Source organism: Phyllobates terribilis, unplaced genomic scaffold (assembly GCF_046119375.1).
Source record: "Phyllobates terribilis strain yellow unplaced genomic scaffold, ASM4611937v1 Scaffold_3__8_contigs__length_932513732, whole genome shotgun sequence".
NCBI classification, from domain to species: Eukaryota; Metazoa; Chordata; class Amphibia; order Anura; family Dendrobatidae; genus Phyllobates; species Phyllobates terribilis.
In genome coordinates, this window is record NW_027362763.1 from 344,554,709 (window position 1) to 344,580,028 (window position 25,320).

The window sequence follows — 25,320 nt, forward strand, 5'->3', positions numbered from 1 at the left end:
CTCCCCCCGCTCCCAATTCATAATTTGCTCCCCCCACTCCCAATTCATCATTTGCTCTCCCCTTCCCAATTCGTCATTTGCTCTCCCCCTCCACTCCCAATTCATCATTTGTTCTCCCACTCCACTCCCAATTCATCATTCGTTCTCCCCCTCCCAATTCGTCATTTGCTCTCCCCTCACTCCCAATTCGTCATTTGCTCCCCCCCGCTCCCAATTCATCATTTGCTCTCCCCAATTCATCATTTGCTCTCCCCACCCCCCACTCCCAGTTCATCATGTGCTCTCCCCACCACCCACCCCCCACTCGCAGTTCATTATGTGCTCTCCACACTCCCAGATCATCATGTCCTCTCTACTCTCCCAGTTCATAATGTGACCTCCCCCCAGACCATTTAATTAATTCTATTAAAAAAAAATAAAGTTTTCATGCTTACCTCTCATATGATCCCCTGCAGCTCCACTTCTGTACTGGCATTCTGGCGCTCGATGCCAGCGAGTACGCGATGAAGTCTGCAGTGCGTCACACAAAAGGCGGAGGGATTCCCTTGGAGCTGCACGGCAATTCAGTTTTGACGGCTGTGAGAGCTCCAATGGATCTTGCACCGAGATGTATGCCGATGGTGCTCCAGCACAGGCACAAGATACCCTGGGCACCGGTGAGGACAAGCACAAGAGGGGAAGCCCCGGACCGGGCCCGGGCCCTCTGCACTTTACCTCTGTTCATCAGACCCCATACAGCAGTAAGGGCAGTAATGCCCTGATGGAGGCCCTGCTTGGCTTTGAAGAGCTGAGAAAATGAACAGGTATGGCATTATAAAATTATTGTGTTCTGTACAAATTCATACACCTTTAATTACTGTAGATTGATCCAAGGCAGGTTTCTCTTAGATCTGTTGATCCTGGCCAGGGCCAGGTTTTTGTGGACCCTGGGCGAACGAGTCTCAGTGGGCCCCTTTAACACATACCACGATTCATGATGCACATATACTGCTCCATACAGAATACTGGCCCCCATATAATGCTCCATACAGAATACTGGTCCCCCATATAATGCCCCATGCAGGTTGTGCCCCCATATAATGCCCCATGCAGGCTGTGCCCCCATATAATTCCCCATGCAGGCTGTGCCCCCATACAATGCCCCATGCAGGCTGGGCCCCATATAATGCCCCATGCAGGCTGCACACTCGTCTGCACCTGCCCTAGTAGTTATGGCACAAAAAAGCAGGTAGTGCCTCAGATGGAACCTTTTATTAACCATGTGCTGTTATTTTCAGTGCAACTACTTTTACACAATATGTTGTACTGTACTTGTCATTCTTACCAATGGTCGAGTAATCGCTGCACTTAAGATAATGTCAAAAAAACTGTGCACTTAATCCAGAAAGACAACCTATAAATATCGAAGGCACTGTAGGAGAGATTGCCAATGCCTAATGTGCCTGAGTCAGGACTGTTATACTAAACAAAAAAAAAAACAATTTGGACAACAAAAGTATATGCAATTTGATTTTACAGTTGTAAGTTTTTCCCATGTTGTTTTGAGTCATTACTTGGTGGTCATGAGTGATTTGCATTGTAATATAATCTTCTGTACTTGCACTATTTATCCTATTTTCAAACCTTTGGGGATTTCCTTTGTGTAATTCTATCAATTTTATGTAATACTTTCATTATTATTCATTAATAAACATAAGATCAATTTGTATACACCAGAAAGTCTAAAAATGAAGTTATCACAAAATATTCAAAATTGTATTCAGTGGTTGATACCTTTTAATGGCTAACTGAAAAGATGGTAACAAATTGCAAGCTTTCGAGATTACTCAGGCCTCTTCATCAGGCTAGTATACCACAAAATCTGAAGAGTCAAATATTTATTCACAACAGGACATAGAAAAGTGCGGCAATACGACAAGTGATGTGAAGCAGAATTATCAATTTTGGATTGGGAGAAACAGCTGTGGGAGTAAATATTGAAACATCTAACACAGAACAAATATATATTTTTTCTGTCGCAGAAGATAATATTGGTGCATTTTGCATTTATTTTTCACTTTACACCCCATTAGGTTGGCTTATTTTGCAGCAATAATTTGGGCCAAAATTTAGTTGCAAATTTGGCGCACATTGTTGCATCTTGATTAATGTTTCTTTTTCAAGCTTGAAAATTGAAATGGGTGTAAGGTGCCATGGATCATTGTTTTTGGCACATTTAATTTTTAGCAAAAAAAGCAGTAGTATTACAGCCTATTAGTTACGCCCCTACTATTAGATTAGGCGGGCCGTCTGGTACCATCTAAGTGCACCCCATGACAACAGACAACCCAGTTTACAATGCCAGCACTGATGGGCTTGGCTGCACCCTGGAATAAAAAAGTGCAAAAATGCATATAAATAATATATGAGGTATTGGTCGATATTTTGGCAAAAATACGCAAGCTCGTAACCCACGTCAAGGGTCCTCATGCTTACAAGTCCCTACACTAAACACAAAAAGCAAAGCCACAATAAGAAGAATTAAAATTCCCCCAAGATTCAAGAAAAAAACACAGCAAAAAAAGCAGTAGTATTTACCTGCTCAGTTCTTCAGACCTAATGCACCACCAGGATGCAGCAAACCCATATAACAAAGATGGCGGCTATACAGGTGCAATATACTGACCTGTAACTAATAGGCTGTAAGCTGGATACTGTGCACTACCCAGGTGTGAACAGCGCCCTATACAAGCCACTTTGTGTGCAATTCTAATACTAACCAATCACCCACTCCATGAGATGGTAGGTTGTGAGTGATTGTCTCATCAGTATATTGCACCTGTATAGCCGCCATCTTTGTTATTTTGGTTTGCTGCATCCTGTTAGTGCATTAGGTCTGAAGAACTGAGCAGGTAAATACTAATGCTTTTTTTTGCTGTGTTTTTTTTCTTGAATCTTGGGGGAATTTTAATTCTTATTCTGGCTTTGCTTTTTACATTTAATTCTTAAAGTGAACCTGACAGCCGATACATGCTGCCTGATTCATGGGAAGCATGTATCAGGCATTGGCTGTACGATCTCAGCCAGGTATATTTGACTATGAAAAGCTGCAGCATTTCAGAGGATAAACATACTTTAATAGCCGGCTGACTAGTCGGACAGGCAGGTCTCTGGTGGTTTCTCCCCACGTGCTGACAGTGACTGACAGGTTTCTCACTGCCTGTGTGTACACAGAGACACCTGTCACTAAGCATCCGCCTGTCCAACTAGTCTCCAACTGAGCTCGAAGAGTCAAACATACTTGGATGAAATTGTACAGCCAGCATCTGATACATACACACGTGGTCAAATTGTTGGTACCCCTCGTTTATTGAAAGAGAAACCCACAATGGTCACAGAAATAACAAATGGTAGACCTATTTCATGAGTTTAATTCTTTTTTTAATTCTGTGGAAGCAGGGTTGAAAAGCAATGTCTAACTTTTATTTGTTCATTTTCAAAGATTTTTAGTTTACTATTACTTTTCTCAGATTCAAGTTATTTCTGTGACCATTGTGGGTTTTTCTTTCATTGAACGATGGGTACCAACAATTTTGACCACGTGTGTACTGCCCGTGGTTTGGGCAGCATGTATCAGCTGTTAGGTTCACTTTAAAGGAGTCTTCACATAAAAGTGTATTACTTTATCTCAAGGGATAGGCAATAACTTATTCATCACTGGGGATCTGACTGCTCTGAGCCCTAACAATCCACAGAATGGGGCTTTGAAACCCTCTGCAGAGACCCATCTTGAATGGCACACAGGTGCATATGCTCAACCTTTGCTGCATTTATTGAGAATGAGAGTGCTGGAAATAGCCAAGTTGAATGCTTGTGTTTTTCCGGCAGTCCCAAAGACAATGAATGGAACAGAGGTTAAATATGTGTACACCTCTGTTCAAATGGGGCTTTACAAAACCCTATTTTCAGGGTTTTGTGGCCTCATTTTCAGAATCACTGGGTGTCCCAGCGGTCAGGCTCTCAGTGATCAGCAATCCTGCGGATAGAGGGTAAAGTGTGATTTTGAGAAAACAATTTTTACACCTTCCTGACATAGGACTTAACTTGGGTCTGTAACTATAGAGTGGGTCTGTAACTGCTGTGACTGGTGCCCAATCTGATTGCTGCTGTTTATTTAAATCAGAGTCAAGGCAGCACTAATTGCAGGTATGCTTATAAGCCTGTTTAAAAAAGCTCTCTGCAACCCTATTGTGGGGTGCTGATAGATCGTCATGGCAAATGGGGGCCAAAGTAAAAAAAAGTAATCAAATCGCAGGTCCAAGTCCATTAAAGGAAATTAAAAATAAAATGTTTTTAAAACTATAAAACAAAAAACGTTTGAATGTTAAAAAATTAAACCTTTTTAGCATCACACAATCCATCAAAATATAAAATGAATTAACACATAAGTTAAACACCATAAAAAGAAAACGTATCTAAACAACAAATGTACCTTTTTTGGGTTGCCCCACCTCTCTAAAAAAATCCAAGTAAATATGATCAAAAAATTGTATGTACCTCAGAATAGTATCAATAAAAACTTGAGTTAGCCACACAAGAAAATAAACTCTCACACAGAGAAGAGAAGAAAAGACAAAAGGTGCAGAAACAAAAATTAACACATTGGCACATTTTACAACATGGTCTGCGAATAAATACATTAAGAAATCTCCTCTGATGAATAGTTAACACACAGAATCTGCAGAATCTGCAGAAAATATTCCATAAAGTAGATTGCTCTATGTCTTACACATCTTGTTCTAAAACTTGTTCTTTATTTTTTTATTCCTACTTTTATTTGTGTGAAAAGGGCAGCGTTACAAGTGAGTTTATCAGAGGAACAAATAGAATGCCGGTTTCTCACACAGTTAAAAGGATTATTTCAGGCCATTTTCTCAGCTTTTTTTCTCTTGACAATTTTTGAGGCTAAGTTGTTGGTTGTCAGTCTGTATTAAAATAAGAAAATCCACAGAATTTTAGCTTGTGTCATTTTTTGAGAGCAATGGCCTATATCCAGTATCATGCAAGTCAATGGAGTTTTACAAAACTCTCCTCACTCACTGGCATTTCTGGCATGCTTAAACTGGTTATCGACATGAGATCTCAACTTGTTATCTTTGATTCTGACCAATGTTACTATAGAATGTACAAACATCCTCCAGACTCATCAGGATGAAGACAACTGACATAAGTTAAAAGCCTACTAAAAAGAAGAGAACAAAAGAATCCTATCTCATTAGTACCACCTAGGAGAGCATGCCGTCCTATAAGTCAATGATCAACCCTTTAATGAGCCCTGCACGGCTGATGAGGTAGCTAGCTAGCTCTCCTCGGTCGTACTTGTGAGATAGTTTCTTTGGTTCTACAAGAGAGCTAATTAGGATACTTTTCTCCCACATAGTAGTGCCTGTAAATTACTAAGGTGGTCTCTTTAAGGAGAACCAGTAAATTAGATGCCTGCTAAAGCAGACAGATTGTCAGTCATTTATTGCCGGCTGTCTTTCATGACCATGTCAAATATGGATTAAACATTATAAAACATTTTGATTTTCTTATTATCACTGCTATCGCTGTCCATGGTTATAAATGTCTGAAGTAGTATTGTCTACAAGATTACTGATCTGTATAGTGCATTTGTCGCTTAATTGAAATCTGTCAAGGGCTAAGACTAAAAGACTTGAAGAAAAGAAGAACCTCAAGTATAAACTCCTGAGAACAGTAATTTTTGTCCTTGGGTGTAGATAATGATTTGCAGAAGGATACATTGCGTTATCATAGGGAAGATATATATACAAAAAATATACAAATGTCCTTAGTTAAATCCAATAATTAAAAAAAACTTAACATCTGCAAAGAGGAGATCAGCATGAATGACTGAAAATACAAATGAATAGTAGTGTTGAGCGAACATGCTCGACACTGCTCGGTACTCGCCCGAGCATCACGCTACTCGGGATGTTCGGCGAGCACCGAGCATTTCCGGGTTACTCGGGCGGGAGCTCGGGTCTCCGCCCTGCATGTTTGGTGCTCTTTACAGAGCCAATGAACATGCAGGGATTGCCAGCCAGTCACTGTAATGCCGCAGCCATGTTGTTTGTGGGCATTACAGTGATTGGCTGGCTGCACAGCGTCACCTCCCAGACGATCAGCCCGTCATGATTGGTGTGTGTGGGTGTGCGATGTCTGCGGGTGTGCGCGGTGTCTGTGCGATGTCTGCGGGTGTGTGCGGTGTCTGTGCGATGTCTGCGGGTGTGCGCAGTGTCTGTGCGATGTCTGCGGTGTCTGTGCGATGTCTGCGCGATGTCTGCGAGTGTGTGCGGTGTCTGTGCGATGTCTGCGGGTGTGTGCGGTGTCTGTGCGATGTCTGCGGGTGTGTGCGTGCAGGCAGACATAGGCCGATGTGACACTACTACTCCCATCGGCCTATGTCTGTCCCCGGTCCACTCGTGCCAGCAGGATCAGCTCGATGGGAGCAGTAGTTCCCATCAGCCTGATCCTGCTATGTAAATTGCCCTACTGTGTCCCCAATAAATGTTAAATACATGTCATTGGTGGCAAGTGGTTGCCTACAATAAATTAGTTTATACATTACCTGTCCCCGCCGATCGCCACCATCCTATGGATGCGCCATTTCTGGGGCGGGTGACGGCTGGTGTTTCTAGCCTGGGAGGGGGCCAATATTCATGGCACCCTTCCTGGGCTATTAATATCAGCCCCCAGCTGTCTGCCTAGCCTTTGCTAGCTATTAAATAGGGGGTACCACACGTCATTTTTTTGAGGGGGTCCCCCATTTTAATAGCTAGTAAAGGCTAGGTATTCAGCTGGGGTCTGATATTAGTAGCCTGGGAAGCTCCGTGGGTATTACCCCCTTCCCAGGCTTCAAACATCTGCCCCAGCCGTCTGCTTAACCTCCGCTAGAGACTAAAATTATGGGGAACCCCACGCCAATTTTTTTTTAAATAAATCCTTTATTTTAACACTAAATGACAAGTATAGTAATCAACACTGTCACTGTACTTCATACATATGTGACTGACATGTTTCTATCTATCTAATCTATGTATGATTCTCTATTCCTTCTATTCTAAATTGTCGGGTACCGCTGCTGAATTGCCGGCCGGCTTTTTTAAAGAGACGGTGCATGAAAACACTATTATATTTTTAAATAAATCCTTTACACTAAATGACAAGTACAGTAAGCAACACTGTCATTGTACTTCATATATATGTGACTGACATGTTTCTATCTATCTAATCTATGTGTGAAGCTCTATTCTGTCTGTTATAAATTGTCGGGTACCGCTGCTGAATTGCCGGCCGGCTTTTTTAAAGAGACGGTGCATGAAAACACAATTATTTTTTTAAATAAATCCTTTACACTAAATGACAAGTACAGTAATCAACACTGTCACTGTACTTCATATATATGTGACTGACATGTTTCTATCTATCTAATCTATGTGTGAAGCTCCATTCTTTCTGTTGTAAATTGTCGGGTACCGGTGTATGCCGCTGCTGAATTGCCGGCTTTTCGCGTAATACATTCTACATTATTCTTAGTTGTTTTACTTCATGTAGAATTAACCTACAAGGAAAGAAAGGGTTTATTTTCATTCCGATATTTGTGTCCCATTGACTTGCATTGGTTTCCGGTATCAGAATCGGCGATATCCGATACTTTTTAGGTATCGGTCCGATCCAATCCGATACGATATTTCCTGATATCGGAAGGTATCGCTCAACACTATCCTTAACATATTTCACAGGAAAGCACTTTCACTTTCGTTTTTGAACGCTTTATTTTGAGCCTGTAAAAGTGGCTTAATACCTATGACCACGTTGTTGACAGCAGTGACCTGGGGGTCAGAAATGCTTCCTGGGGCGATCCCCATGCTGTCCCCATGTCATTTGAGCACTGTCACTATCGTTATGGGCACTTGTTAGGCTTTTAAAAGACTGCCGGGGGAGCCGCCGCAAAAATGCTCGAGTCTCCCATAGACTAGCATTGGGCTCGTTGCTCGGGTCGAGCACCCGAGTATCACGGCGAGCTCGGCCCGAGCTTCGAGCACCCGAGCATTTTAGTGCTCGCTCAACACTAATGAATAGTCAAAAAAAAATCTGTATAGGGCATCCCATTAGTTTCTTAATGCTCTTATTTATATTTATTACATGACTAATATTTCCACTTTCATACAGTTTGCAATAATTGTGAAATGTTAAATGGTTATTGTATAGTCACAAGTCATATCTTCCTGGCTCTAAGGAATATACCATAGAAGGCGTGAATGCCTAGACCTGCTTGGATAGTCAACCATGATAGAACAAACACATAATGAATGTACTGTTTGCTGGGAGACCACACTAACTGGTGAAAACATCCGTTATAGAGTTCTTATTGCTGACAGCAGTTTGCATTGGTTTCTTCTTTTTGTTTCCACATTGTGCCATTATCCTTATGTAAGACTGATTTCTTACTTAGTTTCTTTGTATAGGTAATTCATTGACACCTGATGCATGAAGTATCAGCTTGCAAATTTTTTTTGCTTTTTACATTTATCCTTTTGAATACAGGACCTGTTGACATGACATCCCATGATTTCAGGGTTCCGTAAATGAACCCATGGGGAAATGGGTGTAAAAAAAAAATAAGAAAAACACTTGTATGAATCCAACCATAATTTTTCTTCTATGAAAATTTTCCTTTTTCTGTAAACATATTTAAGGTGATAACCCAATGAAAACTTAGATTGTAAGTAGAGATGAGCGAACCCGAACTGTAAAGCTTAGGTTTCGTACCGTCCGGTGCTAAATTCTGAAACACAGACTTCTCCGCAAAGTCCGTTTTAGTGTTCAGACTCAGTTTGGATAGAGAGAAAGAGAGGGAGGTTTTACAGCACCAATGTTCAGGTCCCTATTGACTTCTATGAGGTTCGAGTTTAAGTTTGGGTAGGATTCTGGTACCTAAACCAAACTTTGGACTAAAGTTCAGTTGAACCCGAACATCCACGGGTCCGCTCATCCCTAATTGTAAGCCCTTTAGAGCTGAAAAACTGTTTTTCCATGGAAAAAAAAGACATTTATTTTCTATATACGAATGTACAGGTGTATATTTTAGAGTGTGTGAAGAAATGAGCTTATTTGTAGCTACGTTCTACTTAAACACTTTTCTTAAAGCCTCACATCTGAGCCCCTTAAATAACTTCATGAAGAATGATGTTATACCAAGCCATTAATACGCTCCTGTCCTACATACTGATCTATGACTTACCCTGGTTTTGATTCTTTTCTGATTTCTATCTTTGCAAACCCATAGCTAAGACATTTTACAGGGTGCTGTCCTTTATTTTATTGTTATTTTGTATATGTATGCATTTGTGTCTTCTCTGCTTCTATTTTAATATTGTCTTATATCACTAAAATAATCAAAAAAACAACTGGCTAGGAAAGTAATCCCTGTGCTAGCCAGCAGTGGTGTTGTTAATGATTGAAAAAAAATGGCAATGAAGTCTTAGACTGTGAAGTTCTGGGTGTGGATGTACAATAAATGAGAGCACCTGCTGCCCTCCCCTTATAGAGAAGCAAGGCAGTGTGGAGGGGAACAGTCACATACACCTGTTCTTGTGATCAGACAAACATTTCATCACAATGTTCTGACAGTAATAGAAGATTCAAGACAAAGATGGGCAAACTAGCTACCTGGATTTATTTGATCTGCTGTGTCATATATCTAGGTGGTAAGTGTTTGTATTATTTATATTATCCCCAGATTACGGACTAGATTTATTATTTTTCGATGGTAAATCCCAAACATTGGGATGGTTCTGGATGGATTTGTTTAGTCAATTATTGGGATGCTTGAGATGGGGTTAGGAGCTAATTTGGCAATTTTTGCTTTTCTTTGAACCCTTGAAATATGTGTAAGGAAAAAAGTTCAGCTCACCAGGTATAATTTCTTCAGGAGGTTCACATCTGATTTGTGCAAGTATAAGAGTCAGGCTCCAAACCTTCAACAGATTCCATGGAAAAACGAAAAATCCAGCATGAAATCCAGGTAATGTGAAAAAAGTTAAAACTCCATTTATTGTGAAAAAGTTAAAACAAGGCAATGGTACTTCCCATTGTCTTGTTTTAACTTTTTCACAATAAATGGAGTTTTAACTTTTTTCACATTACCTGGATTTCGTGCTGGATTTTTCTGTAAATGAACCCTTGTATGTGTGAGCTGAACCCAGGCAGTATCACTTCTTCAGGGGCTTCATGGCAATATATATACATACATATATATTTATATATGTATATATATATTTTTTTATTCCTGAACAGAAATGCTGGTTGCAGACGTGAACTTATCCAAATACAGTAAATGTTGTGCTTTGATTGGAGTCAAGTCATTTCAAATTAACATGTATAAATTTAAGGCAGGAATCATTACTACTGGCATTGTACATCCTAGTCTTAATGTATCTGAACGTTAAAAGTAAGATGCGCCTAATTCATTAAGAGGCGAAAGTCACTTAATGAAGTTGATGGAGCTGTCCAGGACTGGCATAGAAACATTAAATGTTGCAAAATTTGGGTGCAATTTGAGTTGTTAAAAATTTTTGCAACCGTTGAAGGTGTTTACACCAGAAAACTGGAGAAAACACCTTCATGAATTGGACCCGTAGTACTTAAAAGGGATGCCGTTATCTATAACTCCTTTTTTAGATTTTGGGTTCTCTGGGTAAACTTGGTCATAGAATAGGCATTAGAAGTCTGATCATTTTTCCCATTCGCATATTATAGAGCTCATTGGTATCAGTTGGTGTTTGTTCATTTTTATGGATGCCGGTTGTCCTTAAGAACAGACCTACACTAGACATTACTTTGAGATCTAGCTAACTGATCAGAGAAAATCCTTATCTGGAAAACCCTAAGAATATGTTTATACGCCACAGATTTACATGCTGCATAAACTACTCTCACTAAGAGATTTGTTCAAATAAGGCAAAAACTATAGATAATAAAGCAATGCTACACCTGATCTGTTTCTAGTCACATCCTACACAGTCCTGTATATCACCTAGATGACATGCAACGTTAATTATAATGTCGTTTGTAGAATTGTACATAGGGCGTGATATTTCTTACATTTACTGCTTACTGTATATAATAAAACCCTTCATTTCAATGAAACACATTCTTTTCTAGCTTTACTCTAATCCCTTCTTTAAGAAATGTCATCACTTATGCCTTTTAGATGTGTGACTGTACATTCCTATCTAACAGTTGTTTAGATAGTGAATTATTGTATTTAGCTAACGGGCCAGCTTTTCCTGCTCTTGCACCACCTTAGCCTGGGGGACCTACCTGAAACAATGGAAATTGCGATGTCAGAAAAGATAGGAAGAAGATGGGGAAAGCGCATAATATTGTGTGTGCAAACAGTATAGGTGACTTATTAATATTATTCTTTACATCCCTTTACAATATGGCAGTCTAATTGAACAAGTAGTAGCTGTGATTCTTGAATCTGGTATATCGATATAAATCTTTATACCATAGTGGCATTTTAATTGTTGTCTAATACATAGCCCTTTCTGTTATCCCGCACTTATATGTGTACACAGGGCCGGCGTCAGCACCCGGCATACCCGGGCAAGTACCGGGGCCCTGGACCATCAGGGGGCCTGTTCAAACCCTGCTCTGCTACATGCAGCAGCAGCAGTGTGCGGTCAGTGTGCTGCTGCTCCACCAATCGGGCCCAGTGCTGTCACTTTCCAGACATGGCCGTGCGATGTGCGCAGTGTGGCTGTGTCTGGTAGTAATGACACAGCGCCTTTAATTGTGCTTGTGTGTCGCACCTGCCGCGTCATTACTACCAGACACAGCCGCACAGCACACAGCGCGTGGCCATGTCTAGACAATGACAGCACTGGGCCTGATTGGTGGAGCAGCAGCACACTGACCGCACACTGCTGCTGCTGCATGTAGCAGAGCAGGGCTTGAACAGCACTGGCGGTCCTGCACAGATGCATATAAAAAATAAAAAATATTTCTTATGTGTGTGTGCATGTATGATGTGAATGTCTGTGTATGTCAGTGTGTATGATTGTGTATATATATTTATGTTTGTTTTATATGTGTTTTTAAGAATGTGCTCAAATATGTATGTGTATGTATCTGTGCGTGTCTGCGTATTGTGTGTGTATCTCTGTGTACCATGTTCATGTGTGTGCATGCCTGCGTACCGTGTGCATGTGCATGTCTGTGCACTGTGTGTGCGTGTCTGCGTATTGTGTTCGTGTCTGCGTATTGTGTGCGTGTCTGCGTATTGTGTGCGTGTGTGTGCGTGTCTGCGTATATTGTGTGTGTGTGTCTGCGTATTGTGTGTGTCTGCGTATTGAGTGTGTGTCTGCGTATTGAGTGTGTGTCTGCGTATTGAGTGTGTGTCTGCGTATTGAGTGTGTGTCTGCGTATTGAGTGTGTGTCTGCGTATTGTGTGTGTGTGCATATCTGCGTATTGTGTGTGTGCATGTCTGCGTATTGTGTGTGTGCGCGTGTCTGCGTATTGTGTGTGTGTGTGTCTGCGTATTGTGTGTGTGCGTCTGCGTATTGTGTGTGTGCGTGCGTACTGTGTGTGTGTGCGTGTCTGCGCACTGTGTGTGTGTGCATGTCTGCGTATTGTGTGCGTGCATGTCTGCGTATTGTGTGTGTGCGTGTCTGTGTATTGTGTGTGTGCATGTCTGCGTATTGTGTGCGTGTCTGCGTATTGTGTGTGTGTACTGTGTGTGTGTGTGTGCATGTCTGCGTATTGTGTGCGTGCATGTCTGCGTATTGTGTGTGTGCGTGTCTGTGTATTGTGTGTGTGCATGTCTGCGTATTGTGTGCGTGTCTGCGTATTGTGTGTGTGTGCGTGTCTGTGTATTGTGTGTGTGCGTGCGTACTGTGCGTGTGTACTGTGTGTGTGTGTGTGCATGTCTGCGTACTGTGTGTGCGTGCATGTTTGCATATGTGAAGGATGAGTGGGCAGGCTGGGCCCTGTGCTGTATACCTATATTTCTCCGCCGTAACTGTGCATCATGAATCGTGGTATGTGCTAAAGGGGCCCACAGTGACTCTTTCGCCCAGGGCCTACAAAAACCTGGAGCCCGCCCTGTGTGTACATTTAGCTTTTCTTCAGTACCATTCATCGGTGCCTCAGATTATAATGTGAAATCTCAGGCTCCATAAACAATTACAGACTTATTTATATTGCACTATTATATTTGCAGTTTGATGCGAGATAAGATTTCTCATTGAATCGCCATCCATGCATGTGGAAATACACAAATCCAAGCAGTGCAGTCCTGTGATCTTTGCTTCATGGCTACATTAACACTGTCAGTAGAGTAGTAGATTTTAGCAGGTCACATTTATATACAGAATTATTTTCAACAGCTGGGAATCCATCTAACTTATGCCCATCATTCTCAATATTTTGCACGATTTCTTGCTGGCCCATGCGTCAGTGCTTGAACCCCGTCGTTTGCCATATGTTCCTGGAGAGCACCCAGTGCATACGCCAGATGTATTTAGATAGCTTGATTCACTACACAGATAACAGATGGGTATCTATTTGGCATCAGACTGGTAAGTGCTCATCAGTGTACCTTATTTTAACTGTATAAAGTGCAGTTGACCATGATTATTCAATATAAAAGCATTCTAGAAAAAATGTATACTGAACAATACCATTTTTAAAAAGCAAACAAAAATGGCAGCCTATTGGTTGGCTACTGAATGCACACATAGTAGTATACATTGCAACATTTGGGAAAATTTCAAATACCTTTGGTGGAAGGCTTAAAGGGGTTTTCCCATGTACAAAAGTTCATTTTAATCCATGGCCGTGTCTGACCGTGTACGGAACATGGTCTGATCATACCACATCTCCTGGGCAGGGGAGGAAACAAAAGACTATACAAATATTACAGCAGGGGGTCACAGCTGATTCTTTCTTTGAAGTAAAAGCATCAAGAGAACGCCAAGAGTGTACAAAGCAGTCATCAAAGCAAAAGGTGGCTACTTTGAAGAACCTAGAATATAAGACATATTTTCAGTTGTTTCACACTTTTTTGTTAAGTATATAATTCCACATGTGTTAATTCATAGTTTTGATGCCTTCAGTGTGAATGTACAATTTTCATAGTCATGAAAATACAGAAAAATCTTTAAATGAGAAGGTGTGTCCAAACTTTTGGTCTGTACTGTATATTGATTAAAATTAGCTTTTGATCGTGGGAAAATCCCTTTAAATGCTGCAAACAGAGCCTTTGTCCATTTTCACCAATAAAGCATCCGCCACCAGAAAAATTTCACTTTGTTTTAACTTGTTGCAGAGATTTATCTATCCTTCAATGACAGTAGAGTGAGGCCATGTTCCCATGTAGTGTAAACCTTACACCTTTTTCCCCTGCATTATTTTGGGACAAAAAATCTATTACATTTAACAGTTCAAGAAAAGTGGATGTGATTTCATGAAATCTTGTCTACTGTGCATTTAATAAAGACTGCAGAGTTGTGCGTTTTTAGCATGTTCTTTCCTTAAAGACTTCTCTGGGGAGCCTAAAAATGCATGTGAAAAGCACATTGTGTTTTAAGTGCAGAATTGCAGCATTTCTTCACTAAAACATGAAAAAACACAAACTCAAATCTGTATAAAAAATTCATAAAAATGGCAAATACAATAAACACAGCAGATTTCTATTGTGCATCATAGTGACACCTGCAGAAAACATGCAGAAAAATCACAGCGAAAAAAAATGCAGCATTTATCCAAATGGGAACATAGATTGAGACAATAGTAAAAATTATAGCTTCTAGGTCACTATGGGATAGAGGGGCCATTTATTTTACATTTCAATTCTCAGATATATTAACCTTTATAAAAACGCCTTTATAAAACACAAATGAACTTTGTTCAGGATAAAATGTATATTGCTTTATGCACACTAAATGGTGTATCCAGCTTCTTCTTAACAAGTGATACATAAAAAAATATTCAAAAGGATTTCTTCATTGGCCCGGAAATACAGTGTGAAATCAAGGTTTTTTCCCACATATGCCTAAATCCCTATGGTAGAGTGCTTTCACTATATCACTAATGTTGCTTATTATTGTTGAGAAGATACTACTATGGCAGGATATACTCAATAGAAACTAGAGATCTGGCTAAAGTCCCTCATACACGTTAGACTAATGGCGCCAATATAGACGGGTTTCGGAGACTCTCTAAAGTCTATACAGACACCACTGGGGTAGATGTCGATCGGCATCTCTGATATCGAAGTGCCAATTACTTTGTTCTCTGGGCGATAAGTCACTGCCAGAGATTTCTGTCAGTGGCTTTCTTGTAGCAAACACAGGAGCACTCAGCCAATCGATTACTGTCAGCAATCTGATGTGTATGGCATGCTTAAGGCCCTGTTCACATTAATGTCCAGAATTCCATTACAAAAAACTACCATATACCGGATAAGGTTTTAAATAAAGATTAATGTATTTTGATTGTCAGCACTCAATTTATTGGACTCTGTCTAGGTTCTATGTGGAGTTTACATTTTTTGATGGCAAGAATAGTGATATGGATTGCATGATTCTGTCCATCTATAATATAGGGAGACTCCATGGAAACCCTGATCGGCCGCATTAATACTAGTGTAGACATAACCTAACACGTATCCGCTACATCTATATGTTTAAAATTTTATCAATATGATGTGAATTTATATGACATTTTATTATAGCCGTGTAATATTGCAAGATATCAGGATATTGTGCAATAATATGGAATTTACGGTACTTGATACTCCATGGTGAGAATTTGCTTCATTCTTGTTCTTGCTCATTCCACAAATATTTGAAAATCACATGCGTACCTAATGTAAGGTGTGTGCTGCCACATGTCCATGTGTAGGGCTCTGTTCACTTCATGCTATTTTGGTGTCCTGTCAAGGACATGTCTGTATGTACCTAATATAGAGACTCTTTTTAGAATGACTCTGTACTGAAAAGCATAGTGAAAAAGTATGAGAGGCTAACAAATGTTTCCGGAATGTACGCCCAGAGGACACACTTGATATACTGTATGTCTTGTCAGTAATTTCCTATGGTTACATTCAAGTATGTAGCTGAACTGCTCTATAAAGAATACATCAAATGTAGCCACAAGACGTCATGTGAACATGGCCTACAACTAGTTTGTACTGAAAACCAGAACAAAAGGTGTTTTATAGACAGTTAGCTGGGGAAAGTTATCATATATTAAAGGGGTATTTCCATCTCCAAAATCCTATCCCAATATTTAATAGCTGTAATAATAACAATATTAGCAAATACCTCCAATTAGAACTGTAGTATAGTTCTTCTGATTCGCTACATCGCTTACCCCATGTGTAGGGCATTACAGTAGCTTAGGTATCCAAGGTTATGACCTCTAACAACTGACTAACTGTCACTATGAGTAGTCGTAACCATGGACACCTAAGCTATTACAATGCCCTGCACACGGCGTAAGCGATATAGCGAATCAGAAGAACTACAACTATACTATATTTCTAATTGGAGGTATTTACTAATACTATTATTATTACAACTACTACATATTGGGATAGGATTTTGGAGATGGGAATACCCCTTTAAATCCAGTAAATTATTGCAATGTGAAATTGATAAGAAAATGGATTAATCATCATTATACAAAAACGGAACCTAAACATTTCCTGCCATAGTGACAATAAAAATATAATATAATTCTACAGCGGTGATTGAAGTTCATAAACATAATGGTATATTGCTGGCTTTTGTGATTTTAAATAGGGTCTAAAAACCCATTAGGTTCACATAGAATGAGAAGCACAAATTCTTAAAACAAGTATTACCTGAAGGACACTAATTCATGTGAAAGTTAAACAGAAACAGTGGCCATTCAATATCATTCGAGTGAAGGTTAAATGCAAGGTTTCATCTGTGTACGTGTTGCTAGACAATGCCTTTTCCAAGTATATCATATAAAGTTCAGGTTTAATTAGGCTACAAAAACAAGTGGTAAATGTCGGCCAAGGTAAAAAGTAGGATATATCAAAGTCTATCGGTGGCAATACATTTATGGTTTTCTTCAAATTTTGTTATAGAGATAATTAAAAGGAGCTAAACAACATATCCTTCATTTCTACACCTTCTGATTTAACATGTTGCCCACTCGTTCAAAGCAGTAGGAAAAAATACTATTTAATTACACCAGTGCAAAAAGGGGTTTCAAAACAACATTATCAGCTTTATTGTGTTCTGTTTAATTTTTTTTAATTAAAAAAATAAAAGTTCAAAAAGTTTATTAATAATAATAATAATAACTATTATTATTAAATAGCTCAGTTTATATTCATACACAGGAAATAGAAACGTAATTCCCTTTACAGCTCACAGGCTGTAATATAGTAATAAAGTCATAAATACAAATGATATCCGACAAACCAACACTTTTTTATGTACAGTAAGTGCAGGCAACGTAACTCTCATTCAGACGTATTTTTCACACATGCAAAAATGGTACAAGAGTCATTGTTTTGGATTCATGATTCATGTCATCAGTGTTTTTCACGTAAAGGTAAATAATTAAATTACAAAGCTTCTCTTGTCCTTTGTAAAGTTAAAGCACTAGTCCAGGTTTTTTATTTTTTTTTAGTGCTGGAGTGGTGCTTATACTATAAAGTCTCTATAAAGTCTCTGCCCCCGGTCTTATACTCAACCTCTGGCGTCTTCGCCTTTTTTCGGTGCTGCTCCCGTCCCATGGCGCCATCTTGTGACCGCGACTTCTGACTGTCCGGCAGTCAGAAGTTATGTCACAAGTGCTCAATGTAAGTCTAGGAGAGCCAGTACGAGGCCAGTACGAGACTCTCATAGACCTGTATTGAGTTGTGACCACCGGCTCACTCCATGGAACACTGGAGCAGTTGGCAGGTCACAAACTGCCAGAGACCAACGGGAGCGGCGGCGATACAAGGGGGAGATAGCAGCAGCTAAGACAGTAGAGTCAAGGACCTTAGGTTAGAAGCACCACTCCAGCGGTAAAATAAAAACAACCTGCTGGAGTGGTGCTTTAAACATAGACAGTATATGTATGGCACACGTATGACATATGGATGCCATCCGTGTGCTGTCCATTATTTTCATGGACCCAAAAACAAGTATTGGCATGTTTTATCAGTGTTGCTGGAAGAAAATACATGGTCTGTGAAAAATCATGGACATGTGAATAGCAGCATAGAGTATAATGGGTATGTGTTTTATCTGTGAAAAAACAGAAAGAACATGTACGTGAAACACAGACGCCTGAATGATGCCTAAGGTAAATACAGGTACATCTCACTAAATTAGAATATCATCAAAAAGTTAATTTATTTCAGTTCTTCAATACAAAAAGTGAAACTCATATATTATATAGAGTCATTACAAACAGAGTGATCTATTTCAAGTGTTTATTTCTGTTAATGTTGATTATGGCTTACACTCAATGAAAACACAAAAGTCATTATCTCAGTAAATTGGAATACTTTATAGCTTGAAAAATGTTGTTAAATTCCGAAATATTGGCCCACTGAAATGTATGTTCAGTAACGAACGAACAGTAGATGGTATTGTCCTACAAGAGATTTGATTTTTGTAAGGGGTGTCCTACAGCTGATGTCACCTGGAGTTTCTATAGTGACATCTGCTGGCTGATAGAGCTATTGACAAAATTACTGGAGAAGAATAGTTCCACGAAAATAAAACATCAGCTAATTAAGATAGATAGCAATAAAGAGTAGGAATACTTTTAAAATTAAATATCATTTTTTATTTTCCGAAAGATTAGTACATTATTTTAAGCATAAAATTAACATTAAACACTTTTTTATAGGGAAAATATACACAAAACATTAAAAGTTTTATTTTTTTCAAAAATAACATTTAACACCTATATATTGGGTATCTGATAGACATAATGTTGTTTTATGCTCCACCTATACTAGAACAAAGGAACAAATTTTCATATTACTTCTTACTCCATGACTGCAGTGAGTAGATATTTGGAGTTTAAGGGGAACCTGTCAGGCGATTCATGATTTTTAAACCACGGGCAGCTTGAATTGAATCTGGCTTCAAGATTGCAGCAGGTATACTATTTCTCTGAAACACTCTGCATTTCAAAGAAAATATACTTTGAAAATACTTTAGAGTCGGAGTCCAAACTAGTCCGGATCCACCCACAGCTGGCTCTTCCCAGCGCTGCTAAATGTGGTTGACAACTTTCTCCCTATGTTCAGATGAGGGAGAAACCTGTAAATCACCTGCAGTGATGCTGGGAAGAACCGGTTTAGCAGAGCCAAACTAGACTGGGTTTCAGTTATGGTCCCCAGTCGGATCTTCAAAGTATGTTTTCTCTAAAATGCCTGAGTGTTTCAGAGAGAAACATACCTGGCTGCAGTCATTTTGGAAGCATGAATTGCCTGACAGATTCCCTTTAATAGAAGATAGAGGGGCTGTCCAGGCATATGTATTTGATGATCTACTTACAAGATAAGTCATCAATAGAAGATTTGTGGGGGTCCGCAACCCAGTGTCTCTACGGATCAGTTGTTTTTTGGTCCGGTGGTTGTCAGATGTAAACACTTAAAACAGAGTGCTGAGCACAGCGCCACTCAAAGTGCAGCAGCCACTAGAGGCTGTTGACAGCTGTTGCAGCACAGCTTCTTTTCAAAAGTATAGGAGTAGTACTGCAGTGCTGCACCTTGAATGGAGCTGTGCTTAGCATACTTTCTTTTGTAGTCACTTTTAAAAGAGCACTTGTACTAATATCAGGCATTGATATACTTTCATTAGCAGTCACTTCTAGTGGATAACTTCTTTTGAAGTGAAATTGTAGTGCAGCATGTAATAGAAGTCAAAAAGCCTTATTGTCATCTGCTTGTTGACCGCAATCAAACGGAACCAAGATGCCTTAGGAATGCTGAAGGAGGAACAGATTTGAACTTGAGACCTGGTCAGGTGACGTCCAGTGAGGAGTTTTTAAATATAACGGTCGAGCTCGCCAAACCTGAGGTGATTTCAGCGCCAAGCTGCAGAGAGAAGGAGACTCATGCGGTATGCGCTGAGGAAACCAGCCTGACAGGTCGGAGGCAGAGACCTACGAGGCAGCACAGGCGGATGCCAGTGAACAAATGCCAGATTCACCGCAGAGGTCCCCTGAGTTCCGCGGCCACTGAAGAGAGACGGGATCTGCTGGTGGTACTGAGTGACTTCACAGTACCTGACATTTCCCGTCAACCGACAAGGTCCGGACCCCACTATCCAAGGCGCGAGAGACCGCCTCCAACGGCCGAGCAAAGAGGAGATAAGAGAGAATTGCGTCAGAGGAGTCACGCCAGCAGAAACAGAGGAGCTGTATCGCTGAACAGGGCCGACGCTTCAAATGATCATCCATGGTACCGGGGGCAGTGGGGTTTAGGATGTCAAGTTGGGAGGGGGACGGGCGCATTGCATTTCTGACACCTGCATTACATTTGGCGTAGTCAGCAGGATGCAACATTCAGACGCAGAGATGGGGGATCAGTCTGTGACCGGGTCTGTCAGTGGACATATACCCTTGGGGGTTATGCTCAGCCACCTTCCCAAGTTCACGGGGGATGGCACGTCACTGTGGGACTGTGTAGAAAGACTGAGCTCAGGCTGAGTTGGCTAACCCTTGATGGAGAAGCCCGGCAAACTGTAATGTATCATCCACCTGGGGACCGTGACACCGTGGACAAAGTGATAAAAATTCTGGAGGACATGCACGGTGATACCACGGATCTGGAGCATTTACACATTAGGTTATTTCAGAGGGTTTAAGGGAAAAATGAAACCATAAATCAATACATTAATGCATTACAGGAAGTGACAGCCCATATCATCAAGAAGGTTCGAGATGGGAACCAAGGACTGGGATCATTGGATGAAGTGTTGCGTGACCAACTGATTGCTGGCTTGAAGGACCCCTCCCTGAGGCAGATCTTAAAGGAGCGGCTGCGTTTGAGGCCCGGTCTGGGTTTCCTAGAGGTTGGGGCTGAAGCTAGAGTTTTAGAGGAGGAAGTTCCTGTTCTCAAAGCCACCGTCAGAAGTCATGAAGCAACGACTCCTTCTCCACTCACTTCCCAGAATGCCGTTTTTAAACAACTGCCCGACAGGGCATGAGAGATTTGTCAGTAAATTTGAGATCTTCTAGATGAGCTGAGCATTATTAGGGAGACCCCTGAGGCCCCCTTGCTAATGGACCGCTCTGCCCCATGTGGACGGAGACTGGAGCGAGAAAGACGTTCCTATCAGGCTCCAACGAGTCATGCACCCAGTCCATCGATGGAGCGGGGACCAGAGTGTTGGACCTGCGTTGGTAGGGAGCATATCTCCAAAGACTGTCCAAATCGAGAAAAGAGATAGCGGGGGCAGCCATTAAACTAAGACACCCCACGGTTGTGGAGCATACTGTGGGGTTTCAAACTTCAGGGAGTGGAAGAAGGAGCTCTGAAGACATTGTCTCCGATTGGCCTATTACTTGGGCTGAATTTAACGGACAGTGGATTTGTTGTTTAATGGACACTGGGTCTCAGGTGACTACTATGCCTGAGGCGTATTTTCAGAGTCACTTTCCAGAAGTTGCTCGTTCCTGGAAGGAACCTACTGTCAAGTTGGTAGCAGCTAACCAATTACCTATCCTAGTAGCGGTAGTGGTATGGATGTCGGTTCGGGCATGCGGAAAGAACCTCAGTCGAAAAAGGATAGTACTGACTACAGGACCTGGGAGCGATGGGCCCATTTTAACCCTGGGTATGAATGTGCTTAAAGAGGTCGGACAGTTCCTGGCTGAGGGTTCTGACAGAAATAACTGGACTCGTGCCACTCGTGACCCAGCCAGCAAGAAGGTGTTTCAGCACCTTGCGCGAGTAAGTCAAATTCAAAAACTGCTGCTACCTCTCAGTATCTGGGTAAAGTGACAATTAGTGTTGAGCCACCCCCGTAGTGTTCGAGTTCGGTTCGGTTCGTCGAACACCCGTGTGTTCGCCGAACTGTTCGTCGAACTGTTCGTCGAACACCTTCGAACACCGTTAAAACCAATGGCAGGCAAACAAAAACACATAGAAACACATAGAAAACACCTTCAAAGGTGTCCAAAAGCTGACAAACTGCTCAGAAGACATAACTAACACATGGAAAAGTGACAAGTACATATAGTCATGCGAAAATAAAAGAGGTGGAGGAGTAAAAGGAGGGGGAGACACAGATATAGGCATGTCATGCCCTTCTAAAATCCAAAAAGTGAGAAGCCGACACGGCCAGTCCGCTCCTGCCCGTGCCACCTCCGTGTCGCCGGGTTTGTGCCAGAGCCGCGGTGAACCCTGACGGCCAGCCCCCCTCTCCCAATACTGGTGCCTGTCCGCTGGTGGGTCGAGCGAGCCCCCCTGTGGTGGAGGCAGCTCTAAGCTTTTTAATTTAAATTGTCTCTCTAATTTGAATGAATACACTTTAAATCCATTTACAAGGATCTATTGGAGGGCAAGTCTCATGCCAGCAGCCACGGTAATTCCAGCTCCAGTAGCGTCCACTAAAGCTGCTGCAGTTAAAAAGCTTTTATAAGGATCGAGCTCGGCTGTCCACCGCAAGGCATCCTACTGCCAGTCCCAGCCCCTATGCCTTGGGGTGCCTCCTGATGCTCTTCACTAAGTATCCCATGGTCCCGAAGCATTTCCTTTGAAAAAATTAAGTGTCTAAACTACAGGTGGTGCAGCTTGCTTAACAGCCGGGATAATCCGCTCACTAGCAGACACTGCTACTAGGCACAAAGTATTTCCTGGGCTAGATGCAGTTAAAAATTTGTAATTAGATACTCTCGTTGGATGCTGAGAAAGCATTCCATAGAGTCTCCTGGCACGCCATATATGATTCTCTTAAAAAGCTTGGGGTAGGGGTCTAGGGGACCCTTTTATAGCCAAAATCACGGCCCTGTATCGCAATACGTCACCTAGGCTGAAGATAAATGGAACTGTAGCACCCTGAGGGCTCGGTTGCTACAGACGTATTGCACCTCACCCAGAGGTGTGATATCTCACTCTCAGGTAAGGATGGAGTGTGGATCAGGACCCGACACCTGCATGCATTACACCACATTGCCGTGGGGCAGGGCGACCAATATGCCCCTGAGATGGGCACGACAGTCCCTGTCCCTGGCTGGAGTGGGGGGAGGGAACACTGAGGAAGGGGAACCCTGTAGTGCAGGAGCAGGGAGGAAGCAGTTCCTGGGTGCATTGAGAAGGGAGTATAAAAGGTGGGCACCATCTTAGTTCAGTGCAGAGAAGTCTGAGCAGAAGTGGCAGGGAGCAGGGGCTCTGCATGAGCTCTGCTCCGGAGGCGGGCCTAGTAACAGAGGCCCAGGCCTGGAAGAGGGAGAAGGAAGGAAGAGGAGCGGAGAAGGCTCCAGGAACGAGGAATGAAGGGATCCCAGGGGTGCGGACGGGCGAGTCGCCACCGCACGCCCGAATCCACCTGCGTGGAGGGGTCAGGCCAAAGGGGGAGACCGGTCCCCGAACTAGTGGAGGCAGGAAACGACCCTCAGCTAGAAACCGGAGGCTCTGACATTTTATGTGGCGCAGCCCCTCGCTACACCCGCTAGGAAGGCACCACATAGGGTCAGGGAAACTGGCGCCAAGTTTACCAAGAGGAGGCCCGAGGCAGCCGGACAGAAGTGTTGGTAAGAAAGGCCAGACAAAGGACACACAAAGGGGGTCCTGTGAAGTGCTCCAAAGTTATCTGGGAGTTGTCTGAGCCCCTCACCTAGTGAGCACAGTACGACGTGGGCAGCCGTTACCTGCAGACGTGGTCTGGATAATAAGAACTGTGAGTAAAGGCCCTGGACTGCATCACTGACTCCGTGTCGTTACTGCTGCTGCCCTGCACCATCACCCCCATCCTCCGCATACACTGCCCTGAGGCTATACTCCTCCCGTGGGGAGTTATGCTACGCTCTGCTGCACCCACAACACCAGCCTCAGCGGTCTGCCCTGTAGCAGCGGTTCACTCTGACCGCAATCCACGGGTGGCGTAGTCGGACATTTAAACATCAAAACCACATAAATAGTTCCGCCACTGGTTTGACCGCCCTGAGCCACGGAACCGGGTCGCCGCCACGAAGACTACAACCACCAGCATCCACCAAAAAGGGTCCGGCTCCGGGTGTCCCAAGGCCCAGGGGGTGCGTCAGAACATTTTCATCACCTTTCACAATCACCAATGGGACAAGGCAGGGATGTCCTCTGTCCCCTCTCTTATACATCCTAGTGACGGAGCACCTGCTCTCATCAATTCGCCATAACCCCAATATTAGGTGGATTGAGGTGGGAGGCACCGAGTACAAGTGCTCTCTATTTGCTGATGATGTCCTAGTATATATCACTCAATCACATATATCCATCCCTGCTGTTATGGCTGAAATAGATCACTTTGTTACATGGTCAAATTTTAAAATCAATGCAGCGAAGTCTGAGGCCCTCGATGTCTCCCTCCCCAAATCCATATAGGATTCCATCCAGTCCAACTTTCCCTTTGCCTGTCCCTCACAGGGTATCAAATACTTAGGAATTCCTATTCATAGAGACCTCTCCCATCTATGTTATCTTAATTTTGGGCCCTTTATTGAACAACTCCATACAGACCACGGTTGGCAAGTTAGAACTGTAAGATTCACTACGTGAACCGCTGGTGTTTTGTGGAAAAGCACATGTACACTGCGTTCCAAATTATTATGCAAAAAGTGTTTAGGAGTGATAAGGGAAGAATTTGTTTGTTTGTCAGTTAAACTCATTGATGGTGATGTGTGTCAGGGCTCTTTATATCACTGTAAGCAATTGCAGACACCTGTGCTAATTAGTTTGGCAGGTGTGTCCAATGAAAGGCAAGACTACTTAAGAAGGCTCTCTCACATTATTAAGCAGCCTACATTTTCTGCCAAAATGGGAAAGAAAAAGGATGTGTCGGCTGCTGAGAAGCAACAAATTGTGGAGTGTTTAGGTCAAGGCATGACTACAATCAACATTGTGCGATGATCAGGATGAAGTGTCTTGGCAATCAAGAAGTATGTAGCTGATTCACAGTACACACATGTGCGTGCTGATAAGGGCAAATTGAGGACTCTTTCCTACAGGCAATTACGTCAGGTTGAAAGAGCAGCGGCCAAAAAGCCTTGTCATAGCAGCAGACAAGTTTTTGAAGCTGCTT

General features: G+C 42.0%; 1 protein-coding gene across 9 annotated transcripts in view; it reads left to right on the forward strand.

Annotated features, from left to right (window-relative positions):
• The first annotated feature begins 9,572 nt into the window (after window positions 1-9,572).
• Window positions 9,573-25,320, forward strand: part of LOC141259357 (uncharacterized) — a 374,844-nt gene continuing 359,096 nt past the window's right edge. For all 9 annotated transcript variants that reach the window (XM_073675221.1, XM_073675224.1, XM_073675227.1 and 6 more), the window contains exon 1: window positions 9,573-9,752. In XM_073675221.1, the coding sequence (XP_073531322.1) occupies window positions 9,698-9,752 (55 nt within the window). In that variant the 5' untranslated portion in view covers window positions 9,573-9,697. The remainder of the gene's footprint in view (window positions 9,753-25,320) is intronic.